We start from the raw sequence: 19,191 nt of genomic DNA, 5'->3' as shown, positions 1-19,191 counted from the left end.
CCATGCATCTGCTACCTTGTCCTTCTCGATGATAGAGGTCCTGGATTTGGAATGTGCTTTTGGAGCCGATGCACTGCATCTTCTACACCTTCTAATGAGCCTCAGTGTTGGAGGTCGTTTATGGTTAAGCAGAGGGTGGGGTGCTGAGAAAGCAGGGTTACTTTATCCTGGCTCAAATTTCTTCACCAAGTATGGACAATATAAAATTACTTTGCTGTTTGCGCCCCATCCGTTTGGTGCTGAAGAAACCAATTGCTGTTCAGCAGAGACTGAGGTCTCCCAGAACTCAAATGCGACTTATTTCCCAGGATAAAGTGCAGTATAACACAATGTGACAAGGATTGTGGCAGTGGGCCAAGACTCAAGGCAGTAGTGAGACAATATCAGCAACGTGGCTGCCAGTGAGATGAACAAGCTGATGGCTGATGTACAGCTCATCAGCCATCTCAAGACAGCATTGATCAATTCAACTTCCTTTCAGCTAAGGTCTCAATTCATTCGCGTTGCCGCCTAACTCCTCTTAGCGGCACATTGACCGACAGTGAAGGGTTAGCTGTGTGGGGGGGCCTGTGGCCAGGATCAGCAATCTTTTTGGGAGCAAAGTCCCTGGCCTTGCTCATCTTAACTAAACAGCAGACACAAGTGTTCTTGAAGGTTACACACTCCATCACTAACATCGACATCAAAGAACTGACCTGATGTGACCTCATTGCTTCTCTAACGGAATGGCCCTAGTGGGTTGGCCTCGTGTCACCCTGTTGCCTTAGAAACAAGCATGGGCCTAGTGATTGGCTTAATGTGATCCTGTTGCCTTAGAAACAAGCATGGGCCTAGAGATTGGCCGAACGTGATCCTGTTGCCTTAGAAACAAGCATGGGCCTAGTGATTGGCCGAATGTGATCCTGTTGCCTTAGAAACAAGCATGGGCCTAGTGAATTGGCCTAGTGTGACCCTGTTGCCTTAGAAACAGGAGTAGACCTAATAGACTGATCTAATTTTACCTTGTTCCCATAGAAACAAGGATGGATCTGTGCGTTGCTCTGATCCGCCCTTCTTACCTCATGCTTTCCTCCAGACCACTGGCCATAATGCTCCAGTTCTTGCACCAACTCATCACAGGCTCGTTCAGAGAGAATGGGGAACCAGTAGACATCAGGACACGGCTGAGCAAGGAATACAGACTCAGTCAGCTAATGGCAATGCAATAGGTTCACAGAAGAAAACAGCTAATTCTCCAATCAGAATTAGCTGGATATCAAATTAAAACAGTTACTTAGGATCACACTGTTCAGCTGGGCCAGGCAAACTGTGTGACCAAACATGCAGCATGGTTGATTACAGATGGGCTGCTATCAGGTATCAGGAAAGTTGAGGGAGTGATCAATGATTTGAAAAATGTGGTGCTGGAAAAACACAGCAGGCCAGGCAGCATCCGAGGAGCAGGAGAATCGGCGTTTCGGGCATAAGCCCTTCTTCAGGAATGAGGCTAGTGTGCCAAGCGGGCTGAAATGAAGGGTAGGGGGGAGGGAACACTTGGAATACGATAGGTGGAAGGAGGTGAGGGTGAGGGTGATAGGCCGGAGAGGGGGTGGGGGCGGAGAGGTCGGGAAGAAGATTGCAGGTCAAGAGGGGTGCTGAATCTGGGGGTTGGGACTGAGATAAGGTGGGGGGAGGGGAAGTGAGGAAGCTGGAGAAATCTACATTCATCCCGTGTGGTTGGAGGGTTCCTAGGTGGAAGATGAGGCGCTCTTCCTCCAGGTGTCGTGTGGCCTCCTCCATCACCAGACCCTGACCACATGCATCTACGAATAAACCAACAGGTAACACTGGAATTTATAGGAGGAATAAAAAGACAAAGCTAAAGACAAAGCTAAAGACTGCATTTGAGCGTAAAATGTAGAACAGTACAGCACAGTACAGGCCCTTTGGCCCTTGATGTTGTGCCAGCCTTTTATCCTACTCTAAGCTCAGACTAATCTACATACCTTTCATTGTACTAACTTCCATATGTCTATCCAAGAGTCGCTTAAATGTCCCTAATGTATCTGACTCACATAGCTTTCAAAACAAAACTGATGAAATAAGAGCACAATTAGAATTCAATAAGCTGGTGACCATTGCAGAGACATGGCTGAAGGATGACATGAATTGGAAACTGAACATTGAAGGATACTGGACATTTAGGACACTTAGATAGGAAAAGGTGATTAATTAAATAAAGATGATGTTGAGACTTTAGAGAGGGGTGAACTAGGTTCTGGAAACCAGGAGATGGAAACTGTTTGGGTAGAGATGAGAAGCAATGAAGGCAAGAAATTACTTGCGGGAGATTTACAAGTTCCCTAAACGTTATGATTTGGAGGTGTCAATGTTGGACTGGAATGTGCAGTTAAAAATCACACACCAGGTTATAGAGCAAAACTTAAAAATCACCCAACACCAGGTTATAGTCTAACAGTTAAAAAATCACCCAACACCAGGTTATAGACCAACAGTTAAAAATCACACAACACCAGGTTATAGACCAACAGTTAAAAATCACACGACACCAGGTTATAGACCAACAGTTAAAAATCACACGACACCAGGTTATAGACCAACAGTTAAAACTCACACAACACCAGGTTATAGACCAACAGTTAAAACTCACACAACACCAGGTTATAGACCAACAGTTAAAAATCACACACCACCAGGTTATTGCCCAACAGTTAAAAATCACACAACACCAGGTTATAGACCAACAGTTAAAACTCACACAACACCAGGTTATAGACCAACAGTTAAAACTCACACAACACCAGGTTATTGCCCAACAGTTAAAAATCACACAACACCAGGTTATAGTCCAACAGTTAAAAATCACACAACACCAGGTTATTGTCCAACAGTTAAAACTCACACAACACCAGGTTATAGACCAACAGTTAAAAATCACACAACACCAGGTTATTGTCCAACAGTTAAAAATCACACGACACCAGGTTATAGACCAACAGTTAAAACTCACACAACACCAGGTTATAGTCTAACAGTTAAAAATCACCCAACACCAGGTTATTGTCTAACAGTTAAAAATCACACAACACCAGGTTATAGTCTAACAGTTAAAAATCACACAACACTAGGTTATAGACCAACAGTTAAAACTCACACAACACCAGGTTATAGTCTAACAGTTAAAAATCAACAGCAGCAAGTTAGAGTCCAACAGGTTTTACTTGGAAGCACTCGCTTTCTGTGTGCTGCTCCTTTATCTGGTGGTTGTGGAGTATAAGATCATAGGACCCAGAATTTATAGCAAAAGTTTGGTGTAACTGAAATTATATACTGAGAAAAACCTGGATTGTTTAAGTCTCTCATCTTTTGGAATGGGCATGTTGGTTTCAGTTCTTTCATATGTAAATTCCAGAGCAGTCTTAAAGTTACATTCTCCAATGAACTTTAACAATAGGTGCCATGTTGGCCCAGATAATGCATTGAAGTTGTGAGCGCCTTTTTTGCTCAGTCTGTTTATCATTTCCTGTATTAACCTTGGCTGTATTTCTTGATTTACCACATCTTTCCAAGGTGATCTCTTGTCCTACTTTTTGTTTGTTTAAAATCCTCTTACCTCCCAAGTTACCTGGCCCCAGTAGAGTTCAGGTGGAGACTGGCCCGTGGTACAGATCCCACTTTCCCAAGTGCCCAGTGAACTGGAATCACTTCTCCACACACCAGTCTCTCAGTCACACATCCATCTCTCTAATCTGATTTACCTGATGCCAATTTGCACATGGCTCTGGTAATATACATGTCCTTGTTTCTTAATTGGCACCCAGCCCCATATAGAACATTCCAGCACAGTACAGATCCTTTGGCCCTAAGATGTTGCGCCAACCTGTGGAACCAATCTGAAGCCTACCGATCCTACACTATTTCATTATCATCCATACGTTTATCCAATGATCATTTAGATGCCCTTAAAGTTTGCGGGTCTACTACTGTTGCAGGCAGCACATTCTACACCCCTAGTGCTCTCGGAGTAAAGACACTTACCTCCGACATCTGTCCTATATTTATCACCTCTCAATACTTGACTATTCAAATCCCCCTTCTTTGTCCTGCTAATGTCAGTGTTATCTTACATGGACCACAATGACTGGATCCTCCTCCACCCACTGAAAATTCCTGTCCAGGCCTGGGAGATGCCCAGAATCCTGGCACCAGGCGGGCGACACAGCCTCCGAGACTCTTTGCTGAAGGGAACAGTCTCTGTCGCTTGATTGCACTGTCCCCCACAACCATACCTTTCCTCTCTCTTCCTGCGACTAGAACGCTTCCTTCACCAAGGTGAGGAGGCCCATAAACGTGTCGGACAAGCACAAAGGCTGTGCTCATGTCATCGGAAGGGCAATGGAGGGAGTGAAGGGGAGCTTGTAAGAGGGAAGTCAGAGAAAAAGAGAGAGAGAGAGAGAGAGAGAGAAAAGGCGAGCATGACAACAGGAGTTAGAGACAGCAAGAAAGAAGCAGTGCACATGACAATGAACATGCTGGAACCAGATCAGCTGTGTTTGTGATGTTGAGGAGTAAATGTTGGCCAGTGGCTTAGTGGTTAGCACTGCTGCCTCACAGCGCCAGGGTCCCAGGTTCGATTCCAGCCTTGGGTGACTGACTGTGTGGAGTTTGCACATTCTCCCCGTGTCTGCGTGGGTTTCCTCTGGGTGCTCCGGTTTCCTCCCACAGTCCAAAGATGTTCAGGTCAGGTCAATTGGCCGTGCTAAATTGTCCATAGTGTTAGGTGCATTAGTCAGAGGGGGGGTGGCTTACTCTTCGGAGGGTCGGTGTGGACTTGTTGGGTCAATGGGCCTGTTTCCACGCTGTAGGGAATCTAATCTAATCTAACACCAAGGGTAACTTTAGCTGCTTATTTTGCAATAATGTCCATGGGATCTTTTACGCCCGCCTGAGAGAGCTTGGTTTAGAAGTTCATCTGCAAGACAGCATTTCTAACAGTGACATGTTCCCTCAGTGCAGCACTGGGAGCATCGGCCCGGCTCACAGCCCGAGAGCCCTGGACCCTGGGAAAGGCAGACGAGGGATGCAAAGTTCTCCATTCACTGTCCCGGAATTCCTGCCAGGATTCTTGCTGAAATCGATGGCACGTTGGAAATGCTCAGGAGACTGAATGAATCTAGGACGGAAATTAAATCCCCAAGGGAAAACATTTACTGGTACTGAGAAGTAAAGGAATGGTAATTTCACTGCTCCTGGGAATCTAAGGAGAAAGATTCTGTCAAATCTTCAGTGCTTACCTGCTGCACGAGATTCTCACTGAAAATCCGGGAGTAATTCTCATGAATATATTTCTCTTTCCAATCCTGTTCATAAAGACAAAGGGTTCAGAATATGAAAGTACCGTCGTTAGGAATTAATTCAAAGATGTGCACATTACCCCACAACCACAGCATATTGAATTAATCCCACTGCTTCTCCCAGTCACTACAGCACTGTGTCAAACAGCATGCTAGTTTTGGGATCGATTTTCTCCCAATAACCTGGTATTGATCCCAAACTAATTCTTTGTCCCATTGTCTCCCATAGCCCTACATGAATCTCAAACTAATCACACTGCCCCATTGTATCTCCATAGCCCTGCACAAATCCCAAACTAATCCAATGCCCTGCTCTCTCACTGTAGGTCTGTATTAATCCACTAATCTCTTTCCCCACTCTCTCCCCATAGTCTTGTATCAATCCCAAAATAATCTACAACCCTGCTCTTTCCCCATAGCTCTGTATCAATCCCAAACTAATCTCTCCCCCAATCTCCTCCCAAAGCTCTGTGTCAATCCCAAACTAATCTCACTCCCCCAATCTCTTCCCACAGCTCTGTGTCAATCCCAAACTAATCTCACTCCCCCAATCTCTTCCCACAGCTCTGTGTCAATCCCAAACTAATTTCACTCCCCCAATCTCTTCCCATAGCTCTGTATCAATCCCTAACAATCCCACTGTCCTGTTGTCTCCCCTTAGCCTTGTATTAATCCCAGTGAAAGACTGGGCAACAATGGGTTGGAAGAAGTAGGCGAAAGAGGAAAGAGAGAGAGAGAGAGAGAGGGATGCGTATGAAAGTGTGCAAAGGTCTAAGATTTAAGAGAATAACAGAGCGAACAATAAGTGAGAAACAGAGTGTCTGGTGTATGAGAGAGGAGGGTGTGAGAGAAAGAATGTTTGGGAGGAAGGAAGAGAAGCTGTGAAGGGGTGGAAAGTGAGACAAACTGTGTGTGTGAAAGAGATGGACAGAAAGAGAGGGACTGAGCATGTGACAAAGACAGAAGATATGACAGGAGTTGGAGGAAGAGAGAAGGCAGCTGGAGGCTGTATGCCCACACTCACTTCTGGATTGGTGAAGATTTGCCACAGATCATTGTGAAGGTGACTGGTGTTATAATTGGAGAGTGACAGGAGGTGACCAAAGTCATCGAGATTCGTCACATACATGAAGAGTGTCTGAAAACCAGAGCAAGAGCCAGTCAGTGAATATCAAACTTAATCCTAGAAATACTGTGTCAATAGACAACCTGTCACCAAACATCAGCTGACCATACTCACAGGGATCAGGCCCGAGTGCACCACATACCCCAACGATTGGATTCTGCATGTTTATTTCTCCCCTTGTTTCTCTCACCCACCCTGTCATCTTCTTCTATCTCCCCATCAGTGTCTCTCACTTTATTCCAGACACACACAAAGTTCTCTCGCCGTCAATATCTCTGCTCCTTGTCTGTGTGTGTGATCCGCTCTCTCTTAAATCATGTGTTCGGTCTTGTGTGTGTGTGTGTGGGGTGTGTGTGGGGTGTGTGTGGGGTGTGTGTGGGGTGTGTGTGGGGTGTGTGTGGGGTGTGTGTGGGGTGTGTGTGGGGTGTGTGTGGGGTGTGTGTGGGGTGTGTGTGTGGTCTGTGTGTGATCTGTGTGTGATCTGTGTGTGTGATCTGTGTGTGTGATCTGTGTGTGTGATCTGTGTGTGTGATCTGTGTGTGTGAGGTGTGTGTGTGAGGTGTGTGTGTGAGGTGTGTGTGTGAGGTGTGTGTGTGAGGTGTGTGTGTGAGGTGTGTGTGTGAGGTGTGTGTGTGAGGTGTGTGTGTGAGGTGTGTGTGTGAGGTGTGTGTGTGTCTGTGTGTGTGTCTGTGTGTGTGTCTGTGTGTGTGTCTGTGTGTGTGTCTGTGTGTGTGTCTGTGTGTGTGTCTGTGTGAGGTGTGTGTGTGTCTGTGTGTGTGTCTGGTGTGTGTGTCTGTGTGTGTGTGTGGTGTGTGTGTGGTGTGTGTGTGGTGTGTGTGTGGTGTGTGTGTGGTGTGTGTCTGTGTGTGTCTGTGTGTGTCTGTGTCTGTGTGTGTGTGTGTGTCTGTGTCTGTGTCTGTGTGTGTGTGTGTGTGTGTGTGTCTGTGTGTGTGTGGTGTGGTGTGTGTGTGGTGTGTGTGTGGTGTGTGTGTGGTGTGTGTGTGTCTGTGTCTGTGTGTGTGTGTGTGTGTGTGTGTGTGTCTGTGTCTGTGTGTGTGTGTGTCTGTGTCTGTGTGTGTGTGGTGTGGTGTGTGTGTGGTGTGTGTGTGGTGTGTGTGTGGTGTGTGTGTGTTTGTGTGTGTGTGGTGTGTGTGTGTCTGTGTGTCTGTGTGTCTGTGTGTCTGTGTGTGTCTGTGTGTCTGTGTGTGTGTCTGTGTGTGTGTCTGTGTCTGTGTGTGTGTGTGTCTGTGTGTGTGTGTGTGTGTGTCTCTGTGTGTGTGTGTGTGTGTCTCTGTGTGTGTGCGTGTGTGTCTGTGTGTGTGTGCGTGTGTGTCTGTGTGTGTCTGTGTGTGTGTGGTGTCTGTGTGGTGTCTGTGTGGTGTCTGTGTGTGTGTGTGTGTGTGTGTCTGTGTGTGTGTGGTGTGTGTGTGTGTGTCTCTGTGTGTGTGTGTGTCTGTGTCTGTGTCTGTGTGTGTCTGTGTGTCTGTGTGTGTCTGTGTGTGTGTGGTGTGTGTGTGTGTCTGTGTGTGTCTGTGTGTGTGTGGTGTCTGTGTGTCTGTGGTGTGTGTGTCTGTGTGTCTGTGTGCGTGGTGTGTGTGTGTGTGTGTCTGTGTGTGGTGTGTGTGGTGTGTGTGTGTGTGTGTGTGTGTGTGTGTGTGTGTGTGTGTGTGTGTGTGTGTGTGTGTGTGTGTGTGTGTGTGTGTGTGTCTTTGACACTCTCAGAACATGTTTATCTCTGTCTCTTGAAAGTCTCTTTATATCTGTCCCATTCCATACTCAGTGTTTCTTTTCTTTCCCTCAGCCACCTCAGGTCTCCCCTACCGCCCTTCTTTCCCATCCTCCATGCTGTCTTTCTCTGCTTCTTTACCTTTCTCCGGAGATTCTTGCAGAAGATCATATCAGGATCTAGTTCGTCCTGTGTAAATACATTCTTCTGCCTCAGTTCATTGCGCAGAACCTCCCCTTTGATCAAGTAAGCCTGCGAGATGTACGGAACATTCCAGATACCACTGTGGGAGGGGAGAAAAATAGCCACCACAGAAATCATTAGGCGAAATGCTGGGCAGAACTGTCCAAAAAGATCCATGTTCGCCCCATCTCCCCCAATCTCTCCATTTCACTTAATCCCTCCCATCCACTAATTCCTTCAATATCTCCATCTCAATCCCTCCTTCTCATAGTCATTGAGTCATAGAGATGTACAGCATGGAAACAGACACTTCAGTTCAACCCGTCCACGCCGACCAGATATCCCAACCCAATCTAGTCCCACCTGCCAGCACCCGGTCCATATCCCTCCGAACCCTTCCTATTCATATACCCATCCAAATGCCTCTTAAATGTTGTAATTATACCAGCCTCCACCACTTCCTCTGGCAGCTCATTCCATACACGTACCACCCTCTGCGTGAAAAGGTTGCCCCTTAGGTTTCTTTTATATCTTTCCCCTCTCACCCTAAACCTATGCCCTCTAGTTCTGGACTCCCCGACCCAGGGAAAAGACTTTGTCTATTTATCCTATCCATGCCCCTCATAATTTTGTAAACCTCTATAAGGTCACCCCTCAGCCTCCAATGCTCCAAGGAAAACAGCCCAGCCTAATCAGCCTCTCCCCCTAGCTCAGATCCTCCAACCCTGGCAACTTCCTTGTAAATCTTTTCTGAACCCTTTCACGTTTCACAACATCTTTCCGATAGGAAGGAGATCAGAATTGTACGCAATATTCCAACAGTGGCCTAACCAATGTCCTGTACAGCCGCAACATGACCTCCCAACTCCCATACTCAATACTCTGACCAATAAAGGAAAGCATACCAAACGCATTCTCCACTATCCTATCTACCTGTGACTCCACTTTCAAGGAGCTATGAACCTGCACTCCAAGGTCTCTTTGTTCAGCAACACTCCCCAGGACCTTACCATTAAGTGTATAAGTCCTGCTAAGATTTGCTTTCCCAAAACGCAGCACCTTGCATTTATCTGAATTAAACTCCATCTGCCACTTCTCAGCCCATTGGCCCATCTAGTCCAGATCCTGTTGTAATCTGAGGTAACCCTCTTCGCTGTCCACTACGCCTCCAACTTTGGTGTCATCTGCAAACTTACTAACTGTACCTCTTATGCTCGCATCCAAATCATTTATGTAAATGACAACAAGTAGAGGACCCAGCACCGATCCTTGTGGCACTCCACTGGTCACAGGCCTCCAGTCTGAAAAACAACCCTCCACCACCACCCTCTGTCTTCTACCTTTGAGCCAGTTCTGTATCCAAATGGCTAGTTCTCCCTGTATTCCATGAGATCTAACCTTGCTAATCAGTCTCCCATGGGGAACCTTGTCGAACGCCTTACTGAAGTCCATATAGATCACGTCTCCCGCTCTACCCTCATCAATCCTCTTTGTTACTTCCTCAAAAAACTCAATCAAGTTTGTGAGACATGATTTCCCACACACAAAGCCATGTTGACTATCCCTAATCAGTCCTTGCCTTTCCAAATACATGTACATCCTGTCCCTCAGGATTCCCTCCAACAACTTGCCCACCACCGAGGTCAGGCTCACCAGTGTATAGTTCCCTGGCTTGTCCTTACAACCCTTCCTAAACAGTGACACCACATTTGCCAACCTCCAGTCCTCCAGCACCTCACCTGTGACTATCGATGATACAAATATCTCAGTAAGAGGCCCAGCAATCACTTCTCTAGCTTCCCACAGAGTTCTCGGGTACACCTGATCAGGTCCTGGGGATTTATCCACCTTTAACCGTTTCAAGACATCCAGCACTTCCTCCTCTGTAATCTGGACATTTTGCAAGATGTCACCATCTATTTCCCTACAGTCTATATCTTCCATATCCTTTTCCACAGTAAATACTGATGCAAAATATTCATTTAGTATCTCCCCCATTTTCTGTGGCTCCACACAAAGGCTGCCTTACTGATCTTTGAGGGGCTCTATTCTCTCCCTAGTTACCCTTTTGTCCTTTAGTTGTAAAAACCCTTTGGATTCTCCTTAATTCTATTTGCCAAAGCTATCTCATGTCCCCGTTTTGCCCTCCTGATTTCCCTCTTAAGTATACTCCTACTTCCTTTATACTCTTCTAAGGATTCACTCGATCTATCCTGTCTATACCTGACATATGCTTCCTTCTTTTTCTTAACCAAACCCTCAATTTCTTTAGTCATCCAGCATTCCCTATACCTACCAGCCTTCCCTTTCACCCTGACAGGAATATACTTTCTCTGGATTCTTGTTATCTCATTTCTGAAGGCTTCCCATTTTCTAGCCGTCCCTTTACCTGTGGACATCTGCCTCCAATCAGCTTTCAAAAGTTCTTGCCTAATACCGTCAAAATTGGCCTTTTTCCAATTTAGAACTTCAACTTTTAGATCTGGTCTATCCTTTTCCATCACTATTTTAAAACTAATAGAATTATGGTCGCTGGCCCCAAAGTGCTCCCCCACTGACACCTCAGTCACCTGCCCTGCCTTTTTTCCCAAGAGTAGGTCAAGTTTTGCACCTTCTCTAGTAGGTACATCCACATACTGAATCAGAAAATTGTCTTGTACACACTTAACACATTCCTCTCCATCTAAACCTTTAACACTATTACAGTCCCAGTCGATGTTTGGAAAGTTAAAAGCCCCTACCATAACCACCCTATTATTCTTACAGATAGCTGAGATCTCCTTACAAGTTTGTTTCTCAATTTCCCTCTGACTATTGGGGGGGGTCTATAATACAATCCCAATAAGGTGATCATCCCTTTCTTATGTCTCAGTTCCACCCAAATAACTTCCCTGAATGTATTTCCGGGAATATCCTCTCTCAGTACAGCTGTAATGCTATCCCTTATCAGAAATGCCACTCCCCCTCCTCTCTTGCCTCCCTTTCTATCCTTCCTGTAGCATTTGTATCCTGGAACATTAAGCTGCCAGTCCTGCCCATCCCTGAGCCATGTTTCCGTAATTGCTATGATATCCCAGTCCCATGTTCCTAACCATGCCCTGAGTTCATCTGCCTTCCCTGTTCGGCCCCTTGCATTGAAATAAATGCAGTTTAATTTATTAGTCCTACCTTGTCCCTGTCTGCCCTGACTGTTTGACTCACTTCTGTTCTCAGCTGTACCCGTCTCAGATCGATCTCTTTCCTCACTCTCTCCCTGGGTCCCACCCACCCCCCACCCCCACCCCCCCACCTTACTAGTTTAAATCCTCCCAAGCAGTTCTAGCAAATCTCCCTGCCAGTATATTAGTCCCCTTCCAATTTAGGTGCAATCTGTCCTTCTTGTACAGGTCACTTCTACCCCAAAAGAGATTCCAATGATCCAAAAATGTGAATCCTTCTCCCATACACCAGCTCCTCAGCCATGCATTCATCTGCTCTATCCTCCTATTCCTGCCCTCACTAGCTTGTAGCACTGGGAGTAATCCAGATATTACTACTCTTGAGGACCTCCTTTTTAAAATTCTACCTAACTCTCTGTAATCTCCCTTCAGAGTCTCAACCTTTTCCCTTCCAATGTCGTTGCTTCCAATGGGGGCCTCCTGCTGGCCCCTCTCCCCCGTGAGAACATTCTGCACCCTCTCTGAGACATCCTTGATCCTGGCACCAGAGAAGCAACACACCATTCTGCTTTTTCTCTGCCGGCCACAGAAACATCTGTCTGTACCTCTGACTACAGAATCCCCTACCACAATTGATCTCTTGGAAGCCGACGTACCCTTCATTGCAAGAGAGCCAGTCTCAATACCAGAAACTTGGCTGTGTGTGTTACATTTCCCCTGAGAATCCATCACCTCCTACATTTTCCAAAACAGCATACCTGTTTGAAATGGGTATATCCACAAAAGACTCCTGCACTAGCTGCCTACCTCTCTCACCCTTCCTGGAGTTAACCCATCTATGTGACTGTATCTGAGACTTCCCCCCCCCCTTCCTATAACTGCCATCCATCACATACTGTTGCTGTTGCAAATTCCTCATCACTTCTAACTGTCTCTCCAACCGATCCACTCAATCTGATAAGATTTGCATCCAACAGCATTTATGGCAGATATAATCTGCAGTAATCCTTAAACTCTCTTTAAACTCCCACATCTGACAAGAAGTACATATCACTGCAAAGGCCATTTTTGCTCCTTCACAATCTACAGACCCAGAAAATAACACCGTCTTATTCCTCTACAAACACTGCCCCAGGTCAGATTAATAGTTACGGCTTATATTTTAAGTTTAATCAAGAGACTTATCTCCAAAAACATATAATCAAGAAAGAACCCACCCTACTCACTACTGCAGCCTTTCTGTTGGGCAGACTTAAAACAACAATTAACTTATCTGATTCTGTGCTGTGCACTTCGCCCAAAGGGTTCCTCCAAGATTAGTTGTGAATTTTACTGTTTGTTAATTTTCCCAGAAGCACTCCGATGTCCAGCGATACATGAATTCTAACAGCAAAGACAGTTAACTGTGCAGGTTTTCTCTCTCTCTCTCTCTCTCTTTCTCTCCTGCACTGACCTCACCATGTGCTTGCTTTGTCTGTACTTCTCCCTTTTAAAACTGCTGTTGTTTTGACTCTTTTTTTTTTCCAAAGTTCCAAAACAATGCAACAGCATATAAAACAGGAATTGCTGCTCCTGGAATTCACCTCCAACACCTAAAATACCTCAAAAAAGGAACAGCTGTTACAGCCAGAAATTTTTCCCGTCTTCCATCTTAGATTACACAGCTCCTTCTCTATCTTCCTCAATCTCTCTCTCCTTCCTAATTTCTTCCTGAAATCTTCAATTTTCTTCAATGCCTTCCTCTATCTCCCTCAAAACCTCTTTCCTCCGACTTCTACAATCCTTCCTTTCCCTTCATCTCCCTCAATCCGTCTTTCCATCCCTTCGATCGACCTCGATCCTTCCCCATGCCACCATCTCTGTCCACCTCTCTTTCAATCCCTCCTTTTCACTATCGTTTCAATCAAGCCCTGGGCTAACGATGAGCTAACACATATGGTCTGTCAATCAAAGTCCCCAACAGTCTGTACTGTTGGAAAATGTAAATAGCTTTCCTGGATATCTTCAGCAAACAGTCTACATAGTTTAATTAAAGTTGACATTATAACAGTCTGCACAGTCTATTTAAACAGCATAGTAAAGGGAGCAAACAAAGCCTACTTAAACATCACAGTACATCAAAAGTGCTGAAAACTGTCCAGGCCTCCAATGGAATCTGGTTTGAGTCCATTCACGAGTTGGATCTTTAATATTACACATCAGGACGGGGTCTTAAGTACAAGTGTTCATAAGTTGGACATTCGTAAATTGAGGAGCCGTTGTATTTGCAAAGAATGTGTTTGCGACAAAAACTACAGCAACTTTTCCCAGTAAAAACAGGCTGATTCCTCCAGCAAGTTATAGTCAACGGTGGATAGTTAGGAGAATAATTCCGTGCATAAAGTGAATCCCCAGTCACTCTCAGTAGCAGGACTGCCCAGATGTGACATGCATGCACTTGTGTATATACCACGCAGAAGCTACCAGATGAATCAGATAACTGCACACTCAAAGAATGTGAAAATCTTTTGATATCCCCAAAACAACCAGCGTGATTAACGTTACCTGAGCTGCCTACTTTGTAATTACATTGAATGCACAGCATAGAAAAAGGGCATTTGACCCAATCTGTCCGTTCTGGAATCTGAGCCCCATTTGAGCATCCTCTTATCTTTAATCATTTCAATCCACCCTCATAGCTTTCTGCCATTTAGCAAGTGCCTGTTTAAAGCTACCTTTAGGTGCCCAAAGTGGAATTATGCCTGTCCATTCAATTTATTAATATCTCTTTGTAACAAAGTGCTTCCATCGACCCTGCTTACAGTTCTGTGCACCAATGTTTGTTGTTATTAAACCTTACTTGGAGACAGAGTTCAACTAGTTTACAATGGAACAAATCACAAATTCATTTTGTCAGCCCAATTACTCACACTCTCTTCAACTGCACGATTTCGATGTAGTCCTCTGAGCGGCTGTAGTAACCATCAGCATTTACTGCGCCCCAGAAGTTGGACCACAGCTTGCCATGACGACTGACCATTGGCGCAATCACAAACCTGGGGGAAGAGAGACAGGCCAATGGGTAAACACGAGAGCAGCAACTGTGAGGGCCACCAGACCATGTAACCTGCCTCAGGATTCAAGTGTCAGATGGTCACAGGTTCAAGCCTTCACTCCGGAACTCTGCACCATCACAGGGACCATCCTTTGGTTGAGACCTTAAGCCAAGTGTCCTCTCAGATAAACGCAAAGGTCATTATTTCAAACAGCAGCCCAGCCTCTGACCTGCTCTTGTAGCCACAATGTTAATATATTATTTACTTGCTGTTTACTTATGTTGTTTGCAATGGACTTAATGACCTTCTTCTTCACTGGCCTCCATAGTGGGATTCAATTACTGTCTTGACGCACATGACAGGCAGAGGTCTTGTGCAGTCATGGACTTCCAGCAACATCCACCAGGTGGCGGCAGTCAACCACTCTCAGCAGGAGACATCTTAAAGTGGTTCAGCTGCCAAGATGGAGAGTGAAGCTCACTGAAAGCATTTATGTGGCACCTTCCACCGCCTCAGGACATCCCAAAGTGCTTCACAATAGTCACACTAGTCAAATTTCCTCCCCTAAAATGGACTGGGGGGGGTGGGGGGGGAAAAACAGGGGTGGGGTGGTTTGGGAGGTAAACAAGATGGATTCTTACGACAAGTGACAATAGTTTCATGGTCACTGTTAATAAAGTCAGTTTCATACTCTAACTGAGTGAACTGAATTTAAATTCCATCAGATGCCATGGTGGGATTTGAACCCATGTCCCTACAGTGTTTGTTGTGCCTCTGGATTAACAGTCCACTGCCTTACTGCGATGCTACCCTTTTCAATTACTTTGGTTAAGGATAGCTACTGGTCCTAGGACACCAGGATTAATTGTTCTCTCTCAAAAAAATAAATCAGCTGTGGAATGATTTACAACCCGAGAGACGCTTGGACCTTATTTTGCCCTCTCCTCTGAAAAGCAGCACTGCTGGCAGTGCAGCACTCCCTCAAGTGCTGGCACTGGGAGTGTGGGCCAGGATTTGGAAGTCTGAGGCCGCTGGGAAACTGTTATTATTGCCCTCAGCATGGTGGGGGAAGGCAAGGTAAAAACCCCACAAAGCCCAATTGCACTCTGAGTGCCTTCTATCGGTAACCTAAAAGGTGCTCACTGCAGCAGCGAGTATCACCAACCTCCAGAGCAAGTGTAACAAAGCCCCCTAAATTTGCATTTAGATAGCGTCTGTATTCACTGGTGTTTAGAGAGAGAATCTTATTGAAATGTACAAAACCCTGAGGAGGCTTGACAAGGCAGATACTGAGGAGGTGTCTTCTCAAGTGGGGCAATCTACAATTGGGGGGGGGGGGGGTGAAAGATCTCAAATCAGACACCTCCCACTTAAGATGGAGATGTGGATTTCCTCTCTCAGGAGGTCACGTGGATTTGGAATTCCTGCCTGAGAGAACAGTGATCATTGAAAAGGGAGGCAAGCTTTATGTGGGACAGACAGAACAGTGGAGTTGAGGCCACAGTCAGATCAGCCACGATCTTACTGACTGGCAGAACAGGCCAAATGGCCTATTTCTACTCCTGCCGGTGTTGGACTGGGGTGGGCAAAGTTAGAGATCACACGACACCAGGTTATAGTCCAACATTTGGAGATGCCGGTGTTGGACTGGGGTGGGCAAAGTTAGAGATCACACGACACCAGGTTATAGTCCAACATTTGGAGATGCCGGTGTTGGACTGGGGTGGGCAAAGTCAGAGATCACACGACGCCAGGTTATAGTCCAATAGCTTTAAGTGGAAGCACTAGCTTTCGGAACCACCTGATGAAGGAACAGCACTCCGAAATCTCGTGCTTCCAATTAAACCTGTTGGACTACAACCTGGTGTCGTGTGATTTTTTAACATAGTTCAACAGGTTTACTTGAAATCACAAGCTTTTGAAGCACTTGCTTCTTCATCGGGTGAACTCACTTGATGAAGGAGCAGTGCTCCGAAAGCTGGCAATTTCAAATAAGCCTGTTGGACTGTAACCCGGGTGCCGTGTGACTTCTGACTTTGCCTATTTCTCACATTCTGAGCATAGCAACACATCTCAAAGGCTGCTTCAGAGGAATGTTATCCAACGTGATTTGCCCCCGAGCTCCACAAAGTGATCAACCGGTTGGTTTCAAGGAACGTTATAAAGGAGGCGACGGAGGCAGAGGAGCTTAGAGAGACGGAATTCCAGAGCTCCAAGCCCAGACAGCCGAAGTCATGGCCACCAATGTTGGAGCAATTATAACTGAGGATTGCTCCAACGGTCAGAACTGGGAGAACACAGAGACCTCAACAGCTGTGGGACTGGAGGTGAGAGGATAGGTAGGGGCCAGGTAGGATGCAAATTTTAAAATTAAGATTTTTGAATTAATTCATCCATGGGTAGTGGTGTCTCTTGGTGGCCAGCATTTATTGCCCGTCCCTAACTGCCCTTGAGAAGATGGTGGTGAGCCACTTCCTTGTGGTCTGTATGGTGTAGGTACACCCACTGTGCTGACAGTGAAGGAGCTCCGGGACTTTGACCCAGCAATAGTGAAGGAATGGCAATACATTTCCAAGTCAGCATGATGTCTGGCTTGAAGGGGAACTTACAGGTGGTGGTGCTCTGCTGTCTGTGTTCAAAGGGGCTATCAAACAGGCCTTGGTGAAACGCTGCAGTGCACCAGTCGTCAGGGGAGTGACTGTTGAATGTAATCAATGTGGTGCCAGTCAAGTGGGCTGTTTTGTACTGGATGCTGTCGAGCTCCTTTAATGTTGTTAGAACTGCACCCATCCAAACAAAGGGGAGAGTATTCTGTCACACTCATGACTTACACCTTGTGAGACTTTCTGAAATAAGGGCCACACGGTGGCTCAGTGCTTAGCACTGCTGCCTCACAAACGCCAGGGACCTACATTTGATTCCAGCCTCGGGCGACTGTCTGTGTGGAGTTTGCACATTCACTCTGTAGGTTTCCACTGGGTCCTCCGGTTTCCTCCCACAATCCAAAGACGTGCAGGTCAGGTAAACTGGCCATGCTACACTGTCCACAGTACTCAGGGATGTGTAGGTTAGGTGCATTAGTCAGGGGTAAATGCAGAGTAGATTTGGGTGGGATACTCTTTGGAGGGTGGGTATGGACTTGTTGGGCCGAAGGGCCTTTTCCTGCAAGGATTCTATCGGGAATCAAGGGGTTGGTCAGTTGCTTCAGAATTCCAAGCCTCTGACCTGCTCTTGCTAAACCAGGAATGCATGCAGATTAATGAGCATAGCCAGTCATAGGTGAACAAGGCTTTGGTATGATGAATGAGGATGGGAGAATTTTGCACGTGCTCAAACTTTACAGAGAGTAAGAAGTTGGAGAGAGGGCAGTAAAATGTTAGAGTAGTCAGGTGTAGGAAGATACAAATGATGAGTTAACCTTACCGATTGTGCTCGATGAGGATCTTCAGGGTCTCTGGATTACTGAGGGCCACATCAGCATCCAGGCTGAAATAATAGTCACAGTCTGGGTCCTGGCGACACACGTGCCTGAGAAATACAGTGGATGATACAAAGGAATGAATAGGAGGTACAGGCTGGCTCCCCTTCAAAAGGCAGAGACTGTGGAGAGGTACTGGGCGTTCAGCCAAAAAAAAACAGCTCCTCAGTCCCTCCCTCCTCCACCACCTCTCAGAGAATTGGGCACGTTCCTTTCATTTGCAGAGACATGTCTCGGGAGTATGAATAAACGTAATAAAGCAATAATAAATCACACTAACAAGCAGTGGCACTCGCAACATGGCTCTCTATATGCTTGGCAAAAGCTGTACATATTCGTACATAAGGGCCTGTCGCTGTAGAGAAAGAAAGCTGTCCAACAACTGAAGGAAGGATAAACTTGCCATTGGGGAAATACAACGAAGATTCCCCAGAATAAAGGCAAAATAGTGCAGTGTTAGAAACCTTAATCAAACAGCAAAACTCAGGATATTTGACAGCTTTTGTGGAGAGAATAGAGTGTTTGATTCTGCTGTGATGTCTCCTCAAAACACAGCGTCCTGTGTGTTTGTCAAAGCTTCACCTGCTCCCTGAAGGGGTTGTCCTATTGAGAGAGATTGAGGGGCTCAGGCTTGTGATTTTGATCAAGGAGAAGGGATCTCATTCAAACAGACAGAATTCTTACTGGGCTTGACAGGGTAGATGCAGAAAGGATGTTCTCCCTCTGGCCAAAGAGATAGGCATAAGGGTGGGGGGGGAAAAAAAAACACATGGGAGAGCTTTGAGGAATCCCAGAGCTCAGGGGCCAAGCTGCTGAAGGCTCAGCTGTTACTGGTGAAACAACTAAAACTGGGGGAAGCTCAAGGGGCCAGAATTGGAGAAGCAGAGCAATCCCAGAGGTTTTGTAGGGACTGGAGGAGATTCTACAGAGAGGGAAGGGTGTAGGGGCTGGTGGTAGTTAGAGAAAGGAAGGGGGTGTCGGGAGTGGAGGAGGTTACAGAGATAGGGAGGGGTCTAGGGGTTGAAGGAAAAGCAGTGCAGGGGATGGAGGCGGGAACAGACATAGGGAGGGGCAAAGCCACAAAGGGATCTTAAAACAAGGATGAGAATCTTTAAAATTGAAGTGTTGTTT

At 46.1% G+C, this 19,191-nt stretch overlaps 1 protein-coding gene across 1 annotated transcript in view; it reads right to left on the bottom strand.

The window, feature by feature from the left end:
- The window catches only part of LOC140492538 (multifunctional procollagen lysine hydroxylase and glycosyltransferase LH3-like), a 79,535-nt gene that overhangs the window by 9,568 nt on the left and 50,776 nt on the right, over positions 1-19,191 (bottom strand). Inside the window, exons 11-16 of the mRNA XM_072591477.1 lie at positions 18,006-18,110; positions 14,457-14,582; positions 8,348-8,489; positions 6,379-6,492; positions 5,295-5,360; positions 1,059-1,163 (exon numbers count right to left, since the gene is read on the bottom strand). Coding sequence (XP_072447578.1) covers positions 1,059-1,163; positions 5,295-5,360; positions 6,379-6,492; positions 8,348-8,489; positions 14,457-14,582; positions 18,006-18,110 — 658 coding nt within the window. The remainder of the gene's footprint in view (positions 1-1,058; positions 1,164-5,294; positions 5,361-6,378; positions 6,493-8,347; positions 8,490-14,456; positions 14,583-18,005; positions 18,111-19,191) is intronic.

Source organism: Chiloscyllium punctatum, chromosome 21 (genome assembly GCF_047496795.1).
Source record: "Chiloscyllium punctatum isolate Juve2018m chromosome 21, sChiPun1.3, whole genome shotgun sequence".
Taxonomy (NCBI): Eukaryota; Metazoa; Chordata; class Chondrichthyes; order Orectolobiformes; family Hemiscylliidae; genus Chiloscyllium; species Chiloscyllium punctatum.
The sequence above is the reverse complement of the archived record's forward strand: the minus strand, read 5'-3'. Positions and strand labels throughout refer to the sequence as shown.